The sequence below is a fragment of the Nomascus leucogenys genome, chromosome 15, assembly GCF_006542625.1.
Source record: "Nomascus leucogenys isolate Asia chromosome 15, Asia_NLE_v1, whole genome shotgun sequence".
Lineage (NCBI taxonomy): Eukaryota > Metazoa > Chordata > Mammalia > Primates > Hylobatidae > Nomascus > Nomascus leucogenys.
In genome coordinates, this window is record NC_044395.1 from 67429181 (window position 1) to 67451592 (window position 22412).

At 43.4% G+C, this 22412-nt stretch overlaps 1 protein-coding gene across 1 annotated transcript in view; it reads left to right on the forward strand.

Moving 5' to 3' along the window:
* DNHD1 (dynein heavy chain domain 1) overlaps positions 1 to 22412 on the forward strand; it is an 83555-nt gene that overhangs the window by 54058 nt on the left and 7085 nt on the right. The window contains exons 25-32 of the mRNA XM_030828751.1: positions 13806 to 15414; positions 15602 to 15810; positions 16016 to 16220; positions 16296 to 16398; positions 20446 to 20595; positions 20849 to 21031; positions 21161 to 21592; positions 21801 to 22272. Of these exons, the coding sequence (XP_030684611.1) occupies positions 13806 to 15414; positions 15602 to 15810; positions 16016 to 16220; positions 16296 to 16398; positions 20446 to 20595; positions 20849 to 21031; positions 21161 to 21592; positions 21801 to 22272 (3363 nt within the window). The remainder of the gene's footprint in view (positions 1 to 13805; positions 15415 to 15601; positions 15811 to 16015; positions 16221 to 16295; positions 16399 to 20445; positions 20596 to 20848; positions 21032 to 21160; positions 21593 to 21800; positions 22273 to 22412) is intronic.

Consider the following 22412-nt stretch of genomic DNA (forward strand, 5'->3'; position numbering starts at 1 on the left):
CCTGAACAATCCCATCCACTCTCATGGCCTCATCTCTGCTTTGATTGCTAAATCTCTGTCTCCAATCTCACTTCTTTTCTAAGCACCAGATCTGTCTATCCAGCTGTCTACTGTATGTCTCCACCTTGTTGTCCTGTTGGTACCTCAGACCCAACCCTGAGCTCATCATCTCCCTGCAGCCAAAATCTGCTCCTGTGTGTCCTCCTAGTTTCACCATCCAACTGGTCATGTAAGCCAGAAATCTTGTTGACATCTCTTTCTCCTTCACCAATATCCAGTCACCATGTCTTTTCAATCCTACCTCCTACATATTTCTTGAATCTTTCCACTTATTTCCATGGTTCAGATGATCTTTACTTGGAAATCTGACAAATGCTCTTACAAAGCTTTCTGTGATGAGGCTTTCTTCTGTGTCCTCTTACACTCTCTCTAATTGGACTCAACAAGTCAGGCTTCCCCTAGACCCTGGGATTGCTGTCCTCTCTGCCTTCTCTATGTGGCTAAATTCTACTTATTCTTTCTAAATTACCTAAGGCAGTAGCTTCTCCAGGAAGCCTGATCCATAGGCTCGGTTAGATATCCATCCTGTGCTCTGTACAATAACCTGTGATAACCATGATTTTATGATTGTATGCTTGCCTATCTGTCCCTTTCGCCACACTTGGAGATTTATGAGAACAAAGAACAGAAATTTGTCTCATTCATTTTGATAGACCCAACAGGAAGTAAGTGCTCAATAAAAGTTTGTAGAAGACAAGATAACAAAGGAAAGGAGAAAAATCATGATGAAAATTTGGGATATTGAAGTGTAAAGTTTCTAAAGTGGTATGCCTCTAGATGATGACAGCTTCTAAATATGGCCATGGGATTAGGAAGTGAATTTTAGGTAGAGGTTGTTGGAGTCAAGGAAGTCAATGGGCTAAAGCATTGGATAGGCTATCCAGTTAAACAGCGAAGGTTCTTATGAGATGTAGAAAACTTGAACCAGATGTATTAGTACTTAATAATAGCTGGTACAATTTATTGAATATCTACTATATGCTATATGATATGTCTATGTCATCTTCAGTGCTCATAAAAGCCAAGTAAGATGGAGAATTTTTGCAATTATTTTAAAGATGAAGAAACAGAGACAGAGATTTTATAACTTGCCCAAGATACCCTAGCTATTAAGTGTCAGAACCAAGATTAAAATTCAAGTCTATTTGGTTCCAAAACCTGTAGTTCCTTTCGGCTATATTATTTGGTCTTTGCAATGAATTTGCACAAAATTAGAGACAATAGGAGTAAAGAGTGGTACAGTCAGATATGTGAAGAGATTTCAGCTGAGAAGAGACTTCAGCAACATTATAGAGTGAAGAATATTACTGCTGGCAGAATGTAAAAGGTGTCCTTGAGTGACAACCACCAAAACATCCAGTATAAAATAAAAAATGAATAGACATGCCAACAAAAACTCCCAGAAAATAATGTGACCTGCTGTCAAGAAGCAGCAAGCAATAGAATAGAAACTGACCCTGAGATCTAGCTATATGCTGTCCAAAAGATGCACTTTAAATATAAAAACACAGATAGATTAAAAGAAGTTTTTAATGTAAAATATTTACTACAGAAATAGTTTGCATAAGGAAGTTGATGTGGCAATACTAATACCAAAGCACTTTAAGACAAAGGATATTACCAGAGATAGAAAAGGACATCTCATAATTGAAAGATTCAACTCATCAGAAAGACAAAAGTCTTAAATGTGTCCACACCTAAAACGGACATTTAAGTATAGCAAAAAAAAAAAAAAAAAAAAAAAAAAAAAAAAAAAAAGCCAATAGAAACAAAAGAGAGATAGTAAATCTGAAATCATAGTAAGAAATTAATATGCTTCTCACAATAACTGATAAGACAAGGAGCAAGAAAGTATGGACATTAAAGATCTCAATAACACTAGCAACACACTGACATTTACAAAACATTAAACTCACCAACTGCAAAATGCACCTTCTTTTCAAAGGCACATGAAACATTCACCAAGATAGACCATATGCTGGGTTACAAAATAAGTCTCAACAAATTTCAAAGGATTAACATTTTAAATAATGTTTTATCTGACTATAACAATACAAATATTGATAAGATGCCTAGCGAATTTCCAAATTCTTTAAAATTAAACAACACACTTCTAAATAAATTATGTACCAAAAAAGAAATTACAAGAGAAATTAGAAAATGTTTTGAACTAAATAATAATGAAAACAAAACATATCAAAATTTGTGAGATGCAACTAAAAGTTATATCTTTAAATATCTATCTTAGAAAGAAAAGCTTGGAATCAATGACCTAAATTTTCAGCTTAAGACTCTAGAAAAAGAAGAGCAAGTTATAACCAAAGCAATTAAAAGGAAATCAATAATAAAGATCAGAGCAGAAATCAGTGAAATAGAAAAACATACAAACAATGGAGAATATCAACAAAACCATATTTTCTTTGAAAAAGATAAAATTGACAATCGCCTATTAACACAAATCAAGAAATAAAAAGGAAAACATAAATTTTGAATATCAGAAACAAAAGAGGTTTTATTAAAGATATTTAAAAGGATAAAAAGGGAGCCAGGGCCGGGCGCTGTGGCTTACGCCTGTAATTCCAGCACTTTGGGAGGCCAAGGAGGGCGGATCACGAGGTCAGGAGATTGAGACCATCCTGGCCAACATGGTGAAACACCGTCTCTACTAAAAATGCAAAAATTAGCTGGGCATGGTGGCATGTGCCTGTAATCCCAGCTACTCGGGAGGCCGAGGCAGGAGAATTGCTTGAACCAGGGAGTTGGAAGTTGCGGTAAGCTGAGATTGCACCACTGCACTCCAGCCTGGAGAAAGAGCGAGACTCCGTCTCCAAACAAAAAAGGGAGCCAGGTATGGTGGCATGCACCTGTAATCCCAGCTACTAGGGAGGGAGGCTTAGGCAGGAGGATTTCTTGAGGCCAGGAGTTCAAGACCAGCCTGGGCAGCATAGTGGGACCCTCATTTAAAAAAAAAAGTTTTAAAAAATGGATAAGGGAAAATTATGAAAAACTTTATGCTCATAAATTTAGCAACTTAGGTGAAATGGATACATGCTGTATTAGTCTGTTTTCACACTGCAATAAAGAACTACTTGAGACTGGGTAATTCATAAAGAAAAGAGGTTAAGGCCAGGCGTGGTGGCTTACGCCTGTAATCCCAGCACTTTGGGAGGCTGACGCAGGTTGATCACTTGAGGTCAGGAGTTTGAGACCAGCCTGGCCAACATGGTGAAACCCCATCTCTACTAAAAATACAAAAATTAGCTGGGCGTGGTGGGGGTCACCTGTAATCCCAGCTACTTGGGAGGTTGAGGCAGGAGAATCGCTCGAACCTGGGAGGCAGAGGTTGCAATGAGCGAAGATCGCGCCATTGCACTCCAGCCTGGGTGACAAGAGTGAAACTTCATCTCAAAAAAATAAATAAATAAATAGGTTTAATTGACTCACAGTTCCGCATGGATGGGGAGCCCTCAGGAAACTTAAAATCGTGGCAAAAGGCAAAGGGGAGGCAAGGCACATCTTACATAGCAGTCGGTGGGGGCGGGGTGTGGTGAGGAGATGCACCATCCGAACTTACGAGAACCTGCTCACTATCATGAGAACAGCATGGGGGAGACCGGCCCCATGATCCACTCACCTCCCACCAGGTCCCTCCGTCAAGATATGGGGATTACAACTCAAGACAAGATTTGGTTGGGGACACAGCCAAACCATATCACATGCCTTACAAAAACATAACTTGTCGGTGGAGCCAAGATGGCCAAATAGGAACAGCTCCGGTCTACAGCTCCCAGCCTGAGCGACACAGAAGACGGGTGATTTCTGCATTTCTGTTTGAGGTATCGGTTTCATCTCACTAGGGAGTGCGAAACAGTGGGTGCAGGACAGTCGGTGAAGCGCACTGTGTGCAAGCCGAAGCAGGGCAAGGCATTGCCTCACTGGGGAAGCGCAAGGGGTCAGGGAGTTCCCTTTCCTAGTCAAAGAAAGGGGTAACAGACGGCACCTGGAAAATCGGGTCAGTCCCACCCTAATACTGCGCTTTTCCAACGGGCCTGGAAAACAGCACACTAGGAGATTGTGTCCCGCACCTGGCTCGGAGGGTCCTATGCCCACGGAGTCTCGCTGATTGCTAGCACAGCAGTCTGAGATCAAACTGCAAGGCGGCAGCGAGGCTGGGGGAGGGGTGCCCGCCATTGCCCAGGCTTGCTTAGGTAAACAAAGCAGCCAGGAAGCTTGAACTGGGTGGAGCCCACCACAGCTCAAGGAGGCCTGCCTGCCTCTGTAGGCTCCACCTTTGGGGGCAGGGCACAGACAAACAAAAATTCAGCAGGAACCTCTGCAGACTTAAATGTCCCTGTCTGACTGACAGCATTGAAGAGAGTAGTGGTTCTCCCAGCACACAGCTGGAGATCTGAGAACGGACAGACTGCCTCCTAAAGTGGGTCCCTGACCCCCGAGCAGCCTAACTGGGAGGCACCCCCCAGTAGGGACAGACTGACACCTCACTCGGCCGGGTACTCCTCTGAGAAAAAACTTCCAGAGGAAATATCAGACAGCTGAATTTGTGGTCTCACGAAAATCCGCTGTTCTGCAGCCACCGCTGCTGACACCCAGCCAAACAGGGTCTGGAGTGGACCTCTAGTAAACTCCAACAGACCTGCAGCTGAGGGTCCTGTCTGGTAGAAGGAAAACTAACAAACAGAAAGGACATCCACACCAAAAACCCATCTGTACATCACCATCATCAAAGACCCAAAGTAGATAAAACCACAAAGATGGGGAAAAAACAGAGCAGAAAAACTGGAAACTCTAAAAAGCAGAGCACCTCTCCTCCTCCAAAGGAACGCAGTTCCTCACCAGCAACGGAACAAAGCTGGACGGAGGATGACTTTGACGAGTTGAGAGAAGAAGGCATCAGACGATGAAACTACTCCGAGCTACGGGAGGAAATTCAAAACAATAGCAAAGAAGTTAAAAACTTTGAAAAAAAATTAGAAGAATGGATAACTACAATAACCAATGGAGAGAAGGGCTTAAAGGAGCTGATGGAGCTGAAAGCCAAGTATCGAGAACAACGCGAAGATTGCAGAAGCCTCAGTAGCCGATGCAATCAACTGGAAGAAAGGGTATCGCTGATGGAAGATGAAATAAATGAAATGAAGTGAGAAGGGAAGTTTAGAGAAAAAAGAATAAAAAGAAATGAACAAAGCCTCCAAGAAATTTGGGACTATGTGAAAAGACCAAACCTACGTCTGATTGGTGTACCTGAAAATGACGGGGAGAATGGAACCCAGCTGGAAAACACTCTGCAAGATATTATCCAGGAGAACTTCCCCAATCTAGCAAGGCAGGCCAACATTCAGATTCAGGAAATACAGAGAACGCCACAAAGATACTCCTCAAGAAGAGCACTCCAAGACACATAATTGTCAGATTCACCAAAGTTGAAATGAAGGAAAAAATGTTAAGGGCAGCCAGAGAGAAAGGTCAGGTTACCCACAAAGGGAAGCCCATCAGACTAACAGCTGATCTCTCGGCAGAAACTCTACAAGCCAGAAGAGAGTGGGGGCCAATATTCAACACGCTTAAAGAAAAGAATTTTCAACGCAGAATTTCATATCCAGCCAAACTAAGCTTCATAAGTGAAGGAGAAATAAAATACTTTACAGACAAGCAAACGCTGAGTGATTTTGTCACCACCAGGCCTGCCCTAAAAGAGCTCCTGAAGGAAGCACTAAACATGGAAAGGAACAACCGGTACCAGCCCCTGCAAAAACATGCCAAATTGTAAAGACCATCGAAGCTAGGAAGAAACTGCATTAACTAACGAGCAAAATAACCAACTAACATCATAATGACAGGATCAGATTCACACATAACAATATTAACGTTAAATGTAAATGGGCTAAATGCTCCAATTAAAAGACACAGACTGGCAAACTGGATAAGGAGTCAGGACCCATCAGTGTGCTGGATTCAGGAAACCCATCTCACGTGCAGAGACACACATAGACTCAAAATAAAGGGATGGAGGAAGATCTATCAGGCAAATGGAAAACAAAAAAAGGCAAGGGTTGCAATCCTAGTCTCTGATAAAATAGACTTTAAACCAACAAAGATCAAAAGAGACAAAGAAGGCCATTACATAATGGTAAAGGGATCAATTCAACAAGAAGAGCTAACTATCCTGAATATATATGCACCCAACACAGGAGCACCCAGATTCATAAAGCAAGTCCTGAGTGACCTACAAAGGGACTTAAACTCCCACACAATAATAATGCGAGATTTTAACACCCCACTGTCAACATTAGACAGATCAACGAGACAGAAAGTTAACAAGGATATCCAGGAATTCAACTCAGCTCTGCATAAAGTGGACCTAATAGACATCTACAGAACTCTCCACCCCAAATCAACAGAATATACATTTTTTTCAGCACCACACCACACCTATTCCAAAATTGACCACATAGTTGGAAGTAAAGCTCTCCTCAGCAAATGGAAAAGAACAGAAATTAGAACAAACTGTCTCTCAGACCACAGTGCAATCAAACTAGAACTCAGGATTAAGAAACTCACTCAAAACTGCTCAACTACATGGAAATTGAACAACCTGCTCCTGAATGACTATTGGGTACATAATTAAATGAAGGCAGAAATAAAGATGTTCTTTGAAACCAACGAGAACAAAGACACAACATACCAGAATCTCTGGGACACATTCAAAGCAGTGTGTAGAGGGAAATTTATAGCACTAAATGCCCACAAGAGCAAGCAGGAAAGATCCAAAATTGACACTCTAACATCACAATTAAAAGAACTAGAAAAGCAAGAGCAAACACATTCAAAAGCTAGCAGAAGGCTAGAAATAACTAAAATCAGAGCAGAACTGAAGGAAATAGAGATACAAAAAACCCTTCAAAAAATTAATGAATCCAGGAGCTGGTTTTTTGAAAAGATCAACAAAATTGATAGACCACTAGCAAGACTAATAAAGAAGAAAAGAGAGAAGAATCAAATAGATGCAATAAAAAATGAAAAAGGGGATATCACCACCGATCCCACAGAAATACAATCTACCATCAGAGAATACTACCAACACCTCTATGCAAATAAACTAGAAAATCTAGAAGAAATGGATAAATTCCTCGACAAATACACCCTCCCAAGACTAAACCAGGAAGAAGTTGAATCTCTGAATAGACCAATAACAGGTTCTGAAATTGTGGCAATAATCAATAGCTTACCAACCAAAAAGAGTCCAGGACCTGATGGATTCATAGCCAAATTCTACCAGAGGTACAAGGAGGAACTGGTACCATTCCTTCTGAAACTATTCCAATCGATAGAAAAAGAGGGAATCCTCCCTAACATATTTTATGAAGCCAGCGTCATCCTGATACCAAAGCCTGGCAGAGACATAACCAAAAAAGAGAATTTCAGACCAATATCCTTGATGAACATTGATGCAAAAATCCTCAATAAAATACCGGCAAACCGAATCCAGCAGCACATCAAAAAGCTTATACACCATGATCAAGTGGGCTTCATCCCTGGGATGCAAGGCTGGTTCAACATACGCAAATCAATAAATGTAATCCAGCATATAAACAGAACCAAAGACAAAAACCACATGATTGTCTCAATAGATGCAGAAAAGGCCTTTGACAAAATTCAACAACGCTTCATGCTAAAAACTCTCAATAAATTAGGTATTGATGGGACGTATCTCAAAATAATAAGAGCTATCTATGACAAACCCACAGCCAATATCATACTGAATGGGCAAAAACTGGAAGCATTCCCTTTGAAAACTGGCACAAGACAGGGATGCCCTCTCTCACCACTCCTATTCAACATAGTGCTGGAGGTTCTGGCCAGAGCAATCAGGCAGGAGAAGGAAATAAAGAGTATTCAATTAGGAAAAGAGGAAGTCAAATTGTCCCTGTTTGCAGATGACATGGTTGTACATCTAGAAAACCCCATCGTCTCAGCCCAAAATCTCCTTAAGCTGATTAGCAACTTCAGCAAAGTCTCAGGATACAAAACCAATGTACAAAAATCACAAGCATTCTTGTACACCAATAACAGACAAACAGAGAGCCAAATCATGAGTGAACTCCCATTCACACTTGCTTCAAAGAGAATAAAATACCTAGGAATCCAACTTACAAGGCATGTGACGGACCTCTTCAAGGAGAACTACAAACCACTGCTCAACGAAATAAAAGAGGATACAAACAAATGGAAGAACATTCCATGCTCATGGGTTGGAAGAATCAGTATCGTGAAAATGGCCATACTGCCCAAGGTAATTTATAGATTCAATGCCATCCCCATCAAGCTACCAATGACTTTCTTCACAGAATTGGAAAAAACTACTTTAAAGTTCATATGGAACCAAAAAAGAGCCCACATCGCCAAGTCAATCCTAAGCCAAAACAACAAAGCTGGAGGCATCACGCTACCTGACTTCAAACTATACTACAAGGCTACAGTAACCAAAACAGCATGGTACTGGTACCACAACAGAGACATAGATCAATGGAACAGAACAGAGTCCTCAGAAATGATGCCGCATAGCTACAACTATCTGATATTTGACAAACCTGACAAAAACAAGAAATGGGGAAAGGATTCCCTATTTGATAAATGGTGCTGGGAAAACTGGCTAGCCATATGTAGAAAGCTGAAACTGGATCCCTTCCTTACACCTTATACAAAAATTAATTCCAGACGTTTTAAAGACTTAAATGTTAGACCTAAAACCATTAAAATCCTACAAGAAAACCTAGGCAATACCATTCAGGACATAGGCATGGGCAAGGACTTCATGTCTAAACACCAAAAGCAATGGCAACAGAAGCCAAAATTGACAAATGGGATCTAATTAAACTAAAGAGCTTCTGCACAGCAAAAGAAACTACCATCAGAGTGAACAGGCAACCTACAGAATGGGAGAAAATTTTTGCAACCTACTCATCTGACAAAGGGCTAATATCCAGAATCTACAATGAACTCAAACAAATTTACAAGAAAAAAAACAACCCCATCAAAAAGTGGGCGAAGGACATGAACAGACACTTCTCAAGAGAAGACATTTATGCAGCCAAAAAACACATGAAAAAATGCTCATCATCTCTGGCCATCAGAGAAATGCAAATCAAAACCACAGTGAGATACCATCTCACACCAGTTAGAATGGCCATCATTAAAAAGTCAGGAAACAACAGGTGCTGGAGAGGATGTGGAGAAATAGGAACACTTTTACACTGTTGGTGGGACTGTAAACTAGTTCAACCATTGTGGAAGTCAGTATGGCAATTCCTCAGGGATCTAGAACTAGAAATACCATTTGACCCAGCCATCCCATTACTGGGTATATACCCAAAGGACTATAAATCATGCTGCTATAAAGACACATGCACACATATGTTTATTGCGGCACTATTCACAATAGCAAAGACTTGGAACCAACCCAAATGTCCAACAATGATAGACTGGATTAAGAAAATGTGGCACAGATACACCATGGAATACTATGCAGCCATAAAAAATGATGAGCTCATGTCATTTGTAGGGACATGGATGAAACTGGAAAACATCATTCTCAGTAAACTATCGCAAGGACAAAAAACCAAACACCGCATGTTCTCACTCATAGGTGGGAATTGAACAATGAGAACTCATGGACACAGGAAGGGGAACATCACACTCCAGGGACTGTTGTGGGGTGGGGGGAGGGGGGAGGGACAGCATTAGGAGATATACCTAATGCTAAATGACGAGTTAATGGGTGCAGCAAAAACAACATGGCACATAGATACATATGTAACAAACCTGCACATTGTGCACATGTACCCTAAAACCTAAAGTTGAATAAAAAAAAAACAACATTACTTGTCAAAGCCTGACCAAAAGAAGAAAAATAATAGAAAATGAACAGCCTCATACCTAAGAAAAGTTTGAACGCATAATAAGAAATGTTTCCAGTCCCAGATGGTTATACAGTTGAATTATATCAAATATTTAGAAAAAAAAGTACAACTTACACATACTTTTTCAGAAAATGGAGAATACTAAGCCATGATGAAGACATTTCAAGCAAAGAAATAAACTGTTATCTTTCATAAACCTAAATGCAAAAATAAATCCTCACTGAAATATTATTAAATAAAATTCAGCAACATACAAACAGAATAACATCTTAAGACCAAACAGAGTCTATCCTGGGAGGGCAAAGCTGACTAGACATTGAAAAATCAATCAGTGTAGCTCACATTAACAGAATAAAGGAGCAAATGAGTAAGTAATATTAGTAGATAAAAAACACTTGACAAAATTCCAACACTATTCCCTAACTCCCAGGAAACTAGGAATAGAAGATAACTTTCTCAATTTGATGAAGAGCATCTATTATACTTACAGCTAGATACATACTTAACGGTGAAATATTGAATACTGTCCCCCTAAAATCAGTGAAAAGGCAGGAACATACTCACTGCTTCTATTCAACATTGTACTGGAGACCACATCGATGCAATTAAGAAAAAGAAATAAAAGCTTTTAAAATTAGAAAAGACAAGTTAAAACTGTCTGTATTGGCATATAATATGATTGTCTACATAGAGACCCCAAATGAATATTTTTTTAACCCCATAAAAAACTACTACAATAAATAAGTTAATTCATCAGGGTCACAGGATACAGAATCAATCCATTGAAATCGTTTATATTTCTATATCCTAGTAACAAACCATTGGAAATTGAAATTTTAAAATATTACTTAAAAGTCATTTAAAAGCATAAAATACTTAGGAATAAATTTAATTAAAAGCATTCAAGATCTGTACACTGAAAATGACTAAATATTGCTGAGATAGAGGAAACATAAATAAATGGAGAAATATATGATGTTCATGGATCAGAAGAGTCAGTATAATTAAGGTCCTCATTCTCCCCCAAATGATCTATAGATTCAATGAAACGCCAAGCTAAATCTTAACAGATTTTTTTTTGGTAAGTTGACAGTCTTATTCTGAAACTTATATGGTAATGCAAAAGATCTAGAGGAGCCAAGCAACTTTGAAAAAGAACAAAGTTGGGATACCTACCCTAGTGATGTTAAAACTTGCTATACAGTTGTTGTAATGAAGAGAGTGTGGTATTGGTATAAGGATATACATATGGACTAATGGAATAGAACAGAAAATTTGATATATAGTCATATATGGCCAGTTGATTTTTAATAAATGTGCCAAGATAATTCAATGGGGGAAAGGATGGCCTTTTCAAAAAATGGTGCTGGAACATCTGGATATATGCATGGGAAAAAATGAACCATGTTTTCTACCTCAAAATCTAGATAAAAAATAAATTATAGGTGGATCACAGACCTAAATGTAAAAGCTAAAACTATAAAATTTTTAGAAAAAAATTGGAGAAAAATCTGTGTCCTTGGTTGGGCAATGATTTCTTAGGGCACAAAAACTAAATTTTATCAAAATTGAAAACCTATGCCCTTCAAAAGACACTGTTACGAAAATGAAAAAATAAGCTATTGACAGAGAAAACATGCATGATACATGTATCTGACAAAGGACTTGAACCCAGAATACATAAAAAAACTCTTACAACTCAGTAAGAAAACAAACATCATCCCAATGTTTTCAATGGACAAAAGACTTAAACAAATGACACTTCACAAAAGATGTATGAGTGGCCAACAGTATACAAAAAGATGCTTGATATTATCAGGCATCAGTGAACTGCACATTTAAACCACCATGTGATAATTAAGAAGACTGACAATAATAAGTGTTTTCAAAGATGTAGAGCAACTGAAACTCTCTCACTTTGATGGTAAGAATGTAAAATGGTACATCCACTATAAAAAATATATGCCAGTTTCTTACTAAATTAAATATTACTTAACATATGACCCAGCAATTCCACTCTTAGGTATTCACCCAAGTAAAATGAGAACCTCATATCCTCAAACTTAGTATACATGAATGTTCACAGCAGCATTGTTCTGTATAATGGTAAATCCACATCTCCACCCAAGTGGCTCCAGGTGGTGACAAGAGATAAGAATTTAGAAGCACCTCTCCCACCTAGCAGACTAGCTCCCTGCTTTGCCTCCTTTCCTTTAAAAACAGGCCATTCAGGCATTTGCCTGAAAACTTAAAATGACCCACACCCTATTCCCTTATATATACTGCCAGTCCCTCCCTCCATCCCTCCTTTCCTCCCTCATTCCCTCTCTCTCTGTCTCTCTCTCTGTCTCTTTCTCTCTCTCTCTCTCAATCTGACTCTTCACTGCTGCCTCAGGTGACATGAGGATGAAGGACTGATCTCCCAGCTCATTATGCCCTCCTTGCACAGGATTCAGTAAAAATCTTTGAACTTGTTTCCTATTGTTGTGGTGTATTGAATTTGTCCTTCTAACTAAAGAACCAGAATAAGTTTTCTGTGTGAAGGACTCTCTGGTCACAGGTCAGACAACTAGGCTTTAGGCTGTCCATCAGATAAAAGAAGTATCCTGTGAAAGGCACACTGTAAACCCCCACACTCAGCTCCCCTTTATTTCCTGTTAGGGCAGGGTTGTTGGCTGCTCTGGTACTAGAACACCAGTTTAACTGGGGGCTGTCAGAAAAATACTACTCAGGAATAAAATGGAACAAACTATGGAAACACGCAAAAACATGGATGAGTCTCAAAAACCTGCTGAGTAAAGGAAGATAGACATGATCAAGTACATACTGTATGATTCTATTTATATGAGGTTCTAGAACAGACAAAGTAACCTATAGTGATGGAAATCAGATCAAATAACAATGCTTGTGATGGTGGTGGCAGGGGGATTGATTGGCTTTAAAGGAGCATGAGGAACTTTCTAGGGTGATGAAAATGTTCTAAATATAATTGGGGTGGTGATGACACAGGTGTGTACATTAGTCAAAATTCACTGAACTGTACACTTAAAATGTATACATTTTATTGTATGTAAATCATGTCTTAATAAGTTTATTTTTAAAATTTATTATTATTATTTTTAGAGACAAGGTCTCACTCTGCCACTCAGGCTGGACGGTGCGATTAGGGCTCACTCAAGCTCTCGTGCTCAAGTGATCCTCCAGCCTTAGCCTCCCAAGTAGACAGGTCTACAGCACAAGCCACCAGGCCCAGCTATTTTATTTTTCATTTTTTGTAGAAACAAGGTCTTGCTATGTTACCCAGGCTGGTCTTGAACTCCTGGTCTCAAGAAATCTTTCCATCTCAGCCTCCAAAAGTGTTGATTACAGGAGTGAGCCACCATATCCCAGCCTAAAGTTGATTTTTTTCTAAGTGTACATGTGATGTAACTCTATTCTCTTTGACTGAAGTGATTGCCCTTTCCCCCTAATTGTGATCGATCTGGTTTCTATCCTTCTCAGCTTCCAAATCTTATTATTCACTAACCTTCAGTTAATGAATTATTCATTATTATTATTATTATTATTAGCCTTCGGTTAATGAATAATAAGTCACAGAGGTAGGATCTAGGGAGAAGAGAGAAGAAATTCCTCAATTTTAGGGAGAATGTGGGGGAGGGAGAATAGCTTACTCAAATGTGACCAAGTCCCAGCACGTCAGATTCACAAAATTCCTTTAGAACTGTGTGTGGCAGGAATAGAGGGAACAGGTTGATACTCTCATGTGGACTTTTACATGTCCTCATTATTATTCCTCATGTCCCATAGACCCAGAGAAGAGCTGCCAGCCAGTGTTGGAGACTCTGCGCCAGGCCATGGATGGCACTGTGTATGCCCACAGCACCTTGGAACTGCAGACACTGCAGCCTACAGTCAACTTCCTTGCCACTGTCACAGTGCCAGGCTACTGTGAGCGCCCACTGTGTCCACGCCTCTTTCGACTCTTCACAGTCCTGGCCCTGGAAAGCATGACCCAGGCCACCCTGCTGGACAGACATGTGCCTATCATTCAGGCTTGGCTTGAGCGTTTCCCTTCTGTGGAGCGGGAGCGTGCTCTGGCACGAGGTCTGGTTAGGGCCTCAGTAGAGGCCTGGGAGGCTGTGTGCAATTGCTTCATGCCTTCACCCCTCCACCCACACTACCGCTTCTCCCTACACTCTGTGAGCCACCTACTGAGCAGCCTGCAGCTGCTGCCCAACAGAACAGGCTCCCGAGGCTTTATGGACTATCCCAACCACCAGGAGCACTTGCGCCTGGTGTCAGGCCTGCGAGGCACTTGTCTGACTGTTATGATGGCCACACGCAACGTGGTGCGTCTTTGGTTGCATGAGGCACAGAGAACCTTTTGTGACCGGCTGGACAGCCCTAGGGAACGCTCCTACTGTGCCAAGCTGCTCCTAGTAGTAGCTCAGAGTGTCTTCTGCTGTGGGCCAGGGCCCCAGCACCTGGGCAAGGACCATCAGGAGGATGAGGAGGAGGAGGAGAGGGTGCCCGAAGTAGAATCTGAAGGGGAGTTGGCCCAGTGGGAGGACTTCAGCAACAGCAACAGTGAAACAGAGGAGGAAGAGGAACTTTATGGCCTTCAGGTCACCAGAGTCTCAAACTCCAGTAATCCAAGTCTAACACCATCCATAGGACCAGTAAGCAGGGGGGCGAGGGAAAGCATAAGTCACAAGATAAGGCAAGAGAAAGGCACAAGGGCGTCCAACTATAGGCTCCAGGTAAGGAGATCATTCAAGACTTGGTGGCAGAAGAAACCCCAGATGGACCTGGTCTCACCCTTGTTGTTGCCAGTGCTACTACTACATCCCCAGGAAAAGCCCTCAGACCTGGTCTTCAGTCAGGAGCTGATACTGGGGCCTAACTCTGAGACCCCCAACTTGTACCTGGAACGACAGTGGGAGAAGCTAGAGGAGCAGCTGGCCACCTCAGCTGCTCAACTGAAGCTGAGCCCCCACCTGGCCCAGTGTCATTCCATGGCCCAGCACGTGGCCCGCCTGGTCCGGGTGCTAGCCAGGCCCCGGCAGCATGGCCTGCTGCTCTCGGGGGCTCTGGGTACTGGGCGCCACACTGCTATCACTCTGGCTTCTAGCATTTGTCAGGCCCATTTCTTTCATCTACCATCTGGGTCAGAGGAGGCCATTCTCCAATGTCTACAAGATGCCAGCTGGCATGCTGGCATGTTAAGCCAGCCAGTGGCTCTATTGGTACCCAGTGGTGTGGATCTCACTACACTTCATCGCCTCCTGGCCCTGGCAACCTCGGGCAGTTTCCCTGGCCAGTACACAGAAGCAGATTTGGACCACATTGGAGAACACCTCCCCAGGGAGAACCTTGGTATCAAACAGAACATCAAGAAGGAAATGGTGTTGCAGAGGTGAGGCCAAGAACCCCATATGCGAATCTGCTCTGCTCTTACTCTGTCTTGGCCAAAAGGCCAAAAGGAATTCTGTGGGCTGCCGTGAGGGCTGAGAAGACTGGGGCTAAGTGGTCTGGTTGGGACTGGGGCCAGGAGGGGCAAGCAAAGGTAAAGGGGAGGACATTAGCTGAGCCCTGGCCCACAGGTTCCACCAGCAAGTGTGCAGCCACCTTCACCTGTTCTTCCTGATTGGAGATAAACAGGCCCACAAGCAGCTGCCCTCCACCCTTTTCCTGAGGCTCCTTCAACTGGCCACTGCCAGCATTGACCGCTATGAACCCTGGGACCAAGCTGCCCTGGTCAAGGTGGCCCAGCATCACCTGGAGGGTGCTCAGAGTCTACCCCTTGATGACGGTAAGCCCTTTTTACTAGTCCTTACCACTCATCTCTACCAGGCTCAAATGAGGGTTATTACCTAGGTCAGTCTCTCTGTCCCTCTCTAGAGCCTACAGAGCCCCCTTCACATTTCCTACCCTTCTTCCTGAGCTAGGAGAGGATCCCTTTCTTTCCTGTTTTCCTACAAGCTCACAGAGTGAGGCTAAAGCCATGCCCATTGCAGGCTCCTGGAAGTACCCAGACCTCCAGGCCTCAGTTCCCAGTGTGGCCAAAGCCATGGCTCTTATCCACCTTTCGGCCACCCACTACCATGAGCACCTGTGCCCTGCATTGCCACTCGTCACCCCCAAGACCTTCCTAGACTTCCTGGACACTTTCTTGATGCTGCAGCAACAGACAATCCTGAAGATTAAGAACAAGGCCCAGCGGTGAGTGGTCCCATCCCCTGCAGTGTACCTCCTTCTGCTCCTTTGGGTTTCCTCACCAGCACATTGTATCTCCAGGGTCCAGAATGCCTTGGAGAATCTGAGAATGCTGATTAAGGAGCACGGTACCCATGCCAATCTGATCTTCAACTTGGAACAGCAGCTGAAAGACTCCTGCAAGGTAAGAAGATGATTTTGAGGCTTCCATGGCGGTGTCAAAGCAGGAGCCCAAAAGGGGACTTGAAAGGAAGCAACCAGAACGAAACTTAGTTCTTGTCCCCCTAAGCTTCCCCTTTCCCTAGGAAATCTCTCTAATCTCTGCTGCCTCCTCCTTTACAGCTTAGGTTCAAAAGTTTCCCATGATACAGCTAAGACCACATTGATTCTTCATAACAGGTGAAACCCAAGCATCTGCTTCTGGTTGTGCCTAGTACCTTCATCATGTGAAGTTCAGTATGCTACCAAGATCTCTGTAGATTCCCATGGGGGTTGGGGCAGGGATTACATCTCAGTCACCACTCACTGAAGTCTTAGAGTTATCCTCTTTTTCCATAACACTTTGTCCCCATACCCTTTCTTCCACAAAAGCAACAAACAAACAAAACTGTTGTATACAGTGAGGACATGTAGATGGGTGATGGCAGCAGGGAGAAATTTGCACAGAACCAGAAGTAGATTTATAATGGTATACTAGACAAGAGTGTCCTGAATTGTCTTACTCACCCTCCTGTACCAGGCATTTTCCTGTGACCAACTTTTCCTTTCCTCTCTCATCTCTCTAACACCTGCTCTACAATGTTTTTGAGCTGTCCCATTTTTCCTTTAGCACTCCCTTCTAGTTGAAACCTCAAAACCTTTTGCTGTCTTATACAGAACAATCTTATTCTTTTTTTTTTTTTTTTTTTTGAGACGGAGTCATGCTCTGTCCCCCAGGCTGGAGTGCAATGGCGCGATCTCAGCTCACTGCAAGCTCCGCCTCCCGGGTTCACACCATTCTCCTGCCTCAGCCTCCCGAGTAGCTGGGACTACAGGCGCCCCGCCAACACATCCGGCTAATTTTTTGTATTTTTAGTAGAGACGGGGTTTCACCGTGTTAGCCAGGATGGTCTCGATCTCCTGACCTCGTGATCCACCCGCCTCGGCCTCCCAAAGTGCTGGGATTACAGGCTTGAGCCACCGCGCCCGGCCCAATCTTATTCTTTGAATAAACAAACTTCTTATATCTGGCTAAAATTGGTGATGATAGGGCTTATCACACCTTCTAAAGCTAAATACTCCTAGTTAAAGATGTTTTCCCAAACTAAAGAGCAGTTTTGTTTTTAATAAGAAGAATTCTAAAATAGCACCTGTTTTTCCTACTACACAAGATGTTGATAAATATTCTGGTATAACTTCAGAGCAGTGAACTAGTGCCCATCTCACACTCAGATAATCTTTCTACTAGGGTTTCAGGCCTTAAGCTCCTAATACCTAGCCAGCTGTTCTGATAAGTGCCTTTAGGACTATCATCCAGTGCCACACAACTCCAGAGACATGGCATATGTCGTGTCTACTAATATGGTTTTCACTGTGTTTTATATAAATGATATCCCCTGGAGTTTTAAAGGTACTGGTGCCGTCCTACTATTCACCACCTAGGATGAACAGTTTAGATTAGACCTCAAGACTCAGTTAAGTTGCAAAGAAAGAAAAGAAAGTCAGAGAGCAACAGAAATCCCCTTTCCCAGTTTTTTGCCCTACATTTTCCCAAGATGATTAATACCAGGATTGTTGATCTGGTTTAGGGGTGCTAGTATTCCTTGATCTGTGAGTCAGTTACACCATAGCAGAACACAGTAAGCCAAAGATCTGGATAAGAGATGTTCATAGTCTCAGGGTCATTCAGAGTCAGATCCCTTGGTCATTCATTCAATAGCCGTAATAGTGTGTACTTCTTCCAGTGTTCCCCACCCCAAGAAATGGCATTACCATCCACTGAACCAAATCCCAGGACTCATTCTGGGCCCCTCCATCTCTTTACTCTCTTATATTTAACTGGTTAATTTTTTCATTATTGCACTCAACAAAAATTTATTGAACTCGACAAAAATTTATTTTTTGTTCAGGCATTTCTTAATATTTATGTCTATGTCAATATATGCCTACATTTACATCTAGATGGATGGATAGATAGATAGATGATAGAACCCTTGCCACACCTTTCTGAGGTAGCTATTCTTTTCTCACTTTACAGATGAGAAAACAAAGATCCAGAAAGGTTAGGGAGACTTCCCTAACCTTATAAGGTTGTGATGAGGATTAAACAAGATCTTACATGTCAAGTATTTAAATGTGCTGGCACATAGTAAGAGCTCAAAAAATGTTAGTTACTATTAATATTAGGTTAGGCCAGGCACAGTGGCTCATGCCTGTAATCCCAGCACTTTGGAAGGCCACTGCCAATGGATCACTTGAGCCCAGGAGTTCAAGACCAGCCTGGGCAACACAGCAAAACACTGTCTCTACAAAAAATTATTCAGGCATGGTAGAACCTATCTGTAGTTCCAGCTACTCAGGAGTCTGAGGTGGGAGGATCACATGGGCCTAGGAAGTTGAAGCTGCAGTGAGAAATGATTGCACCACTGCACTCCAGCTTGGGTAACATAGTGAGACCCTGTCTCCAAAAAAGAAAAAAAAGAAAAAAAATAGGTTAGATTGCTTCCTAATAAGAGGAGATAGGGCACTATCCTTACCTTCATGGTGCTTGTAGTTTAGCAGAAGATAAGAAGATATAGACTCATCCAGGCAATGACAAAACCATGTTATAACAGAGTAAGTTCAGAGCACTCCAAAATATCAAGAAAAACTTTCTAGAGAAAGCAGAGTGCCCCGCTATGCAGCACAGAGCATGTATATAACATGGTAGGAGCTCAAAAACATTCACTAACTATGTAAACAAATGAATGAAGTACATGAAAGTTGATGCCTGAAAGTTAGGTCAGATTTGATCAGTGTTTGAAAGGGGCCGAGTGACAGAATGTCCCAGGTTGATGTAACAGCATGTGAAAGGCCTAGAGGCAAAAGACTGTGTGCCACATTGGAGGAACTGAAAGTCCAGAATGGCTGGAAAGTAGCGTGCTAGGAGACAGAAAAGAGATGAGATTGGAATGATGAGTAGGGGCCTGGTCATGGGGGTATTATCAATCAAATGTAGAAATGACAAGTGTTAATGACAATGATTCAGTTTTTAGAAAACCAGCCAGGCTGCAGTGGGGGAATAAAAGGAGGGGAGTAAGAGTGGAAAGTGAGAGACCAGTTAGGAGGCCAGTGCAGAAGGTCGGGAGTGAGAGGGCCTGAGCATGAGTGACTGACGTTGGGAAGGGCAGTGGGCACGAGAGGCATTTAGGAGGTAGAATTGAAAGGCCTCAAAGATGGGCTGGATTTGGGGGGATTCAGGAGATGGAGCCAAGGTTAACAACTCAGTTTGTTCCTTGGAAAACTTGAGCGTATCTTGCCACCATTCTCTGAGAAAAAGAATACACAGGAGAGGATTCAGACTACAGGAGAGCTGAGGAGGCATAACCAATACATTCATTTGGGGACATGTGGAGTTTGAGGGGCCTGTGAGACCCCCCAAGAGAAGATTTCCACTAGGCAAATGAATACATGGTATGGGGCTGGGAGGGAACCTAGCTAGAGAGAGAGATTTGGCAGTTGGAACATAAGTAGGAATCAAAGCCATGAGATTAGGGAGGGCATTAGAAGTGTAGAGTGAAAAGAGAAAGGAGGCTCTGAAAAAATTGATGAGGAATAGTTAAGGGCTGACAGAGGAAGAGAATGAGAAAGAGCAGCCAGAGAAGTTAGAGAAAGCCCAAGGAGAACACAGTAACATGAAGGCCAAGAGAGGAGGATGCCTCAAGAGGGAGGGAACTGTCTTCTGTGACAACTGCTGCTAATGGGTCAACTAAAATATAGAGTAGTGTAACATAACTGTTACACACATAGTCTTCGGGTGAAGCGGCTGCAGAAAAAGCAACCACACACTTGGGGCTGCGTTACTAGATATATAACTCACAGACTAATAAGTGACAGACCCAGAGCTCAGCCTCTCTCTGTGGCTTACTTGGAGTTCAACGTGGTCAGTCTTTCAAGTGAGGAGTGTGCTACAGTTCCAGGATCATAGGGTCTTCTGGGGTGTTCCTGCATGGCCCAGGATCTGGAGCTGCAGGGCCTGGATCTCTCTTCACAGAGCCTCAGCATGTTTCAGCAGCAGCTAGAGCAAAGCAAGCTCCTATACAAGCAGCAGCTGGAAGAGTGTCGGCATCAAGAGAACCTCATTGAGAACCTGGCCAAGCAACGGGATGCCCTGCAGGCTCAGCAAGAGGCTTTCCTGGAGCAGGTGGGCTCTTCCTGCCACCTGCCCTGCACTGCTCCTCTCTCAAAAGAGGACAACCCCTCTAAGGATACTAAGAGGAGAGGATGGAGTGACTCATCGTGGAGTCTCCTGGGGGGAGGGGACAAAGGTAATAGGATGGCTTGGGGAGTGGCCTCTCATGGGGACTCCAAGGAGGACATGATTCCCCTAAAAACACCTTGAAGGAAGAACGGAACATCTCAGGAGCTCACTTCAGAGGGTATCTCTCCTCATGTAGATGAGCAAGGCATTTCTGGAGCCTCTGAGCCAGCTGCAGGTGGCTGACTTTGAGGAGATACGGAGCTATCGAGCACCACCAGAATCTGTGGTCCGGGTGACTGATGCAATGTGTGACTTGTTCCACCGTGAAACAGGCTGGGCCAGTGCCAAACGGCTGTTATGCACTGAGGATTTTTATCAGGTAGGAAGGGTGGAGCACAATGAAGGAGGATAGAGGAGGCATAAAAGGGACACTTGGCAAGGCTAAACTGTTGGGTCGAGGTCCAGAGCATCCATGTCTTCCCCATCCCTTTAACATACATCTTTCCAGGAGCTGGTGTTCTTCCCCAAGGAGAAGATAACAGACTCAGAGCTGATAAAGTTACATCTAATTCTGAAGGCTCCAGGTATGAACGATGCAGCCCTGCGGGCAGTGAGCCGACCTGCAGCCAGCCTGGCAGCCTGGCTCTGGGCAGTTCTGCACTATGGGCTGGCACATTGCCGGGGACTGCCCACGGGCCTGCTGCTGCAGCAAGTGGAGGCAACACTCACTCGGGAGCAGGCCCGCCTGGGCTACTACCAGTTTCAGGCCCAGGAGACCCTGGAGCATAATTTGGCCCTGGCTAAGATGGTGGAAGATGCCCAAGCTTCCCACAACTGCGTGGCGAAGACCCTCAGTCAAGCACAGTGTGGGCAGTATCACAAATGGCCCATGAAGGCTGCACTGCTCACGCCTATGCATGCCTGGACCACACAGCTCCAGGTAACCATCCCCCTCCCAGATGTCTCCCCCAAAGTTCCTTTTATGCCGTTCCCCTGCTCCTCCCTGTGCCCTCACTGCCTCCCTCTGTCGCTCTCTGCACTGCTTGCCGTGCTTTCCTCCACACCCCACCTTGCCCTCCCTCTGCCATATCTCTGCCTGCACCCTCCTCACTGGCCTACACAGCCTCTGGTCTTCCCTTCCACTCCAGAAGCTGAAGGGACGCTGCATGACTGTGTTCGGAGATACCCTCCTATGTTCAGCTGCCATCATCTACCTGGGTCCCTTCCCACCATTGCGGCGCCAAGAGCTACTGGACAAGTGGTTAGCTCTGTGTTGGGGCTTTCAGGAGGCTCTGGGCCCAGATGATGTGGCACAGGCACTGAAGCGGAAGCAAAAATCTGTCAGCATACCACCAAAGAACCCCCTGCTGGCTACACACTCTCCCTTCAGTATTCTGTCCTTGCTGAGCTCTGAATCTGAACAGTACCAGTGGGACGGAAACCTGAAGCCACAGGCAAAGTCGGCCCACCTGGCAGGCTTGCTTCTGCGAAGCCCCACCCACTACAGTAGTTGCCGTTGGCCTCTGCTGCTTGACCCCAGCAACCAGGCCCTCATCTGGTTGGACCCGCTGCCTCTGGAAGAGAATAGATCTTTTGCACCAGCCCCCACTGAGGGTAGAGGTAAGCAGGCATAATAAATGCAATGCTTCCGGAGTATCTGAACTGCCCAACACTCAGCCTCATGTGGTCTTTCCCTTCATAATGAGGACACTGTATTTTTGTGATCAGGATGTCCCAGATTTCACCAGCCTATACTATAG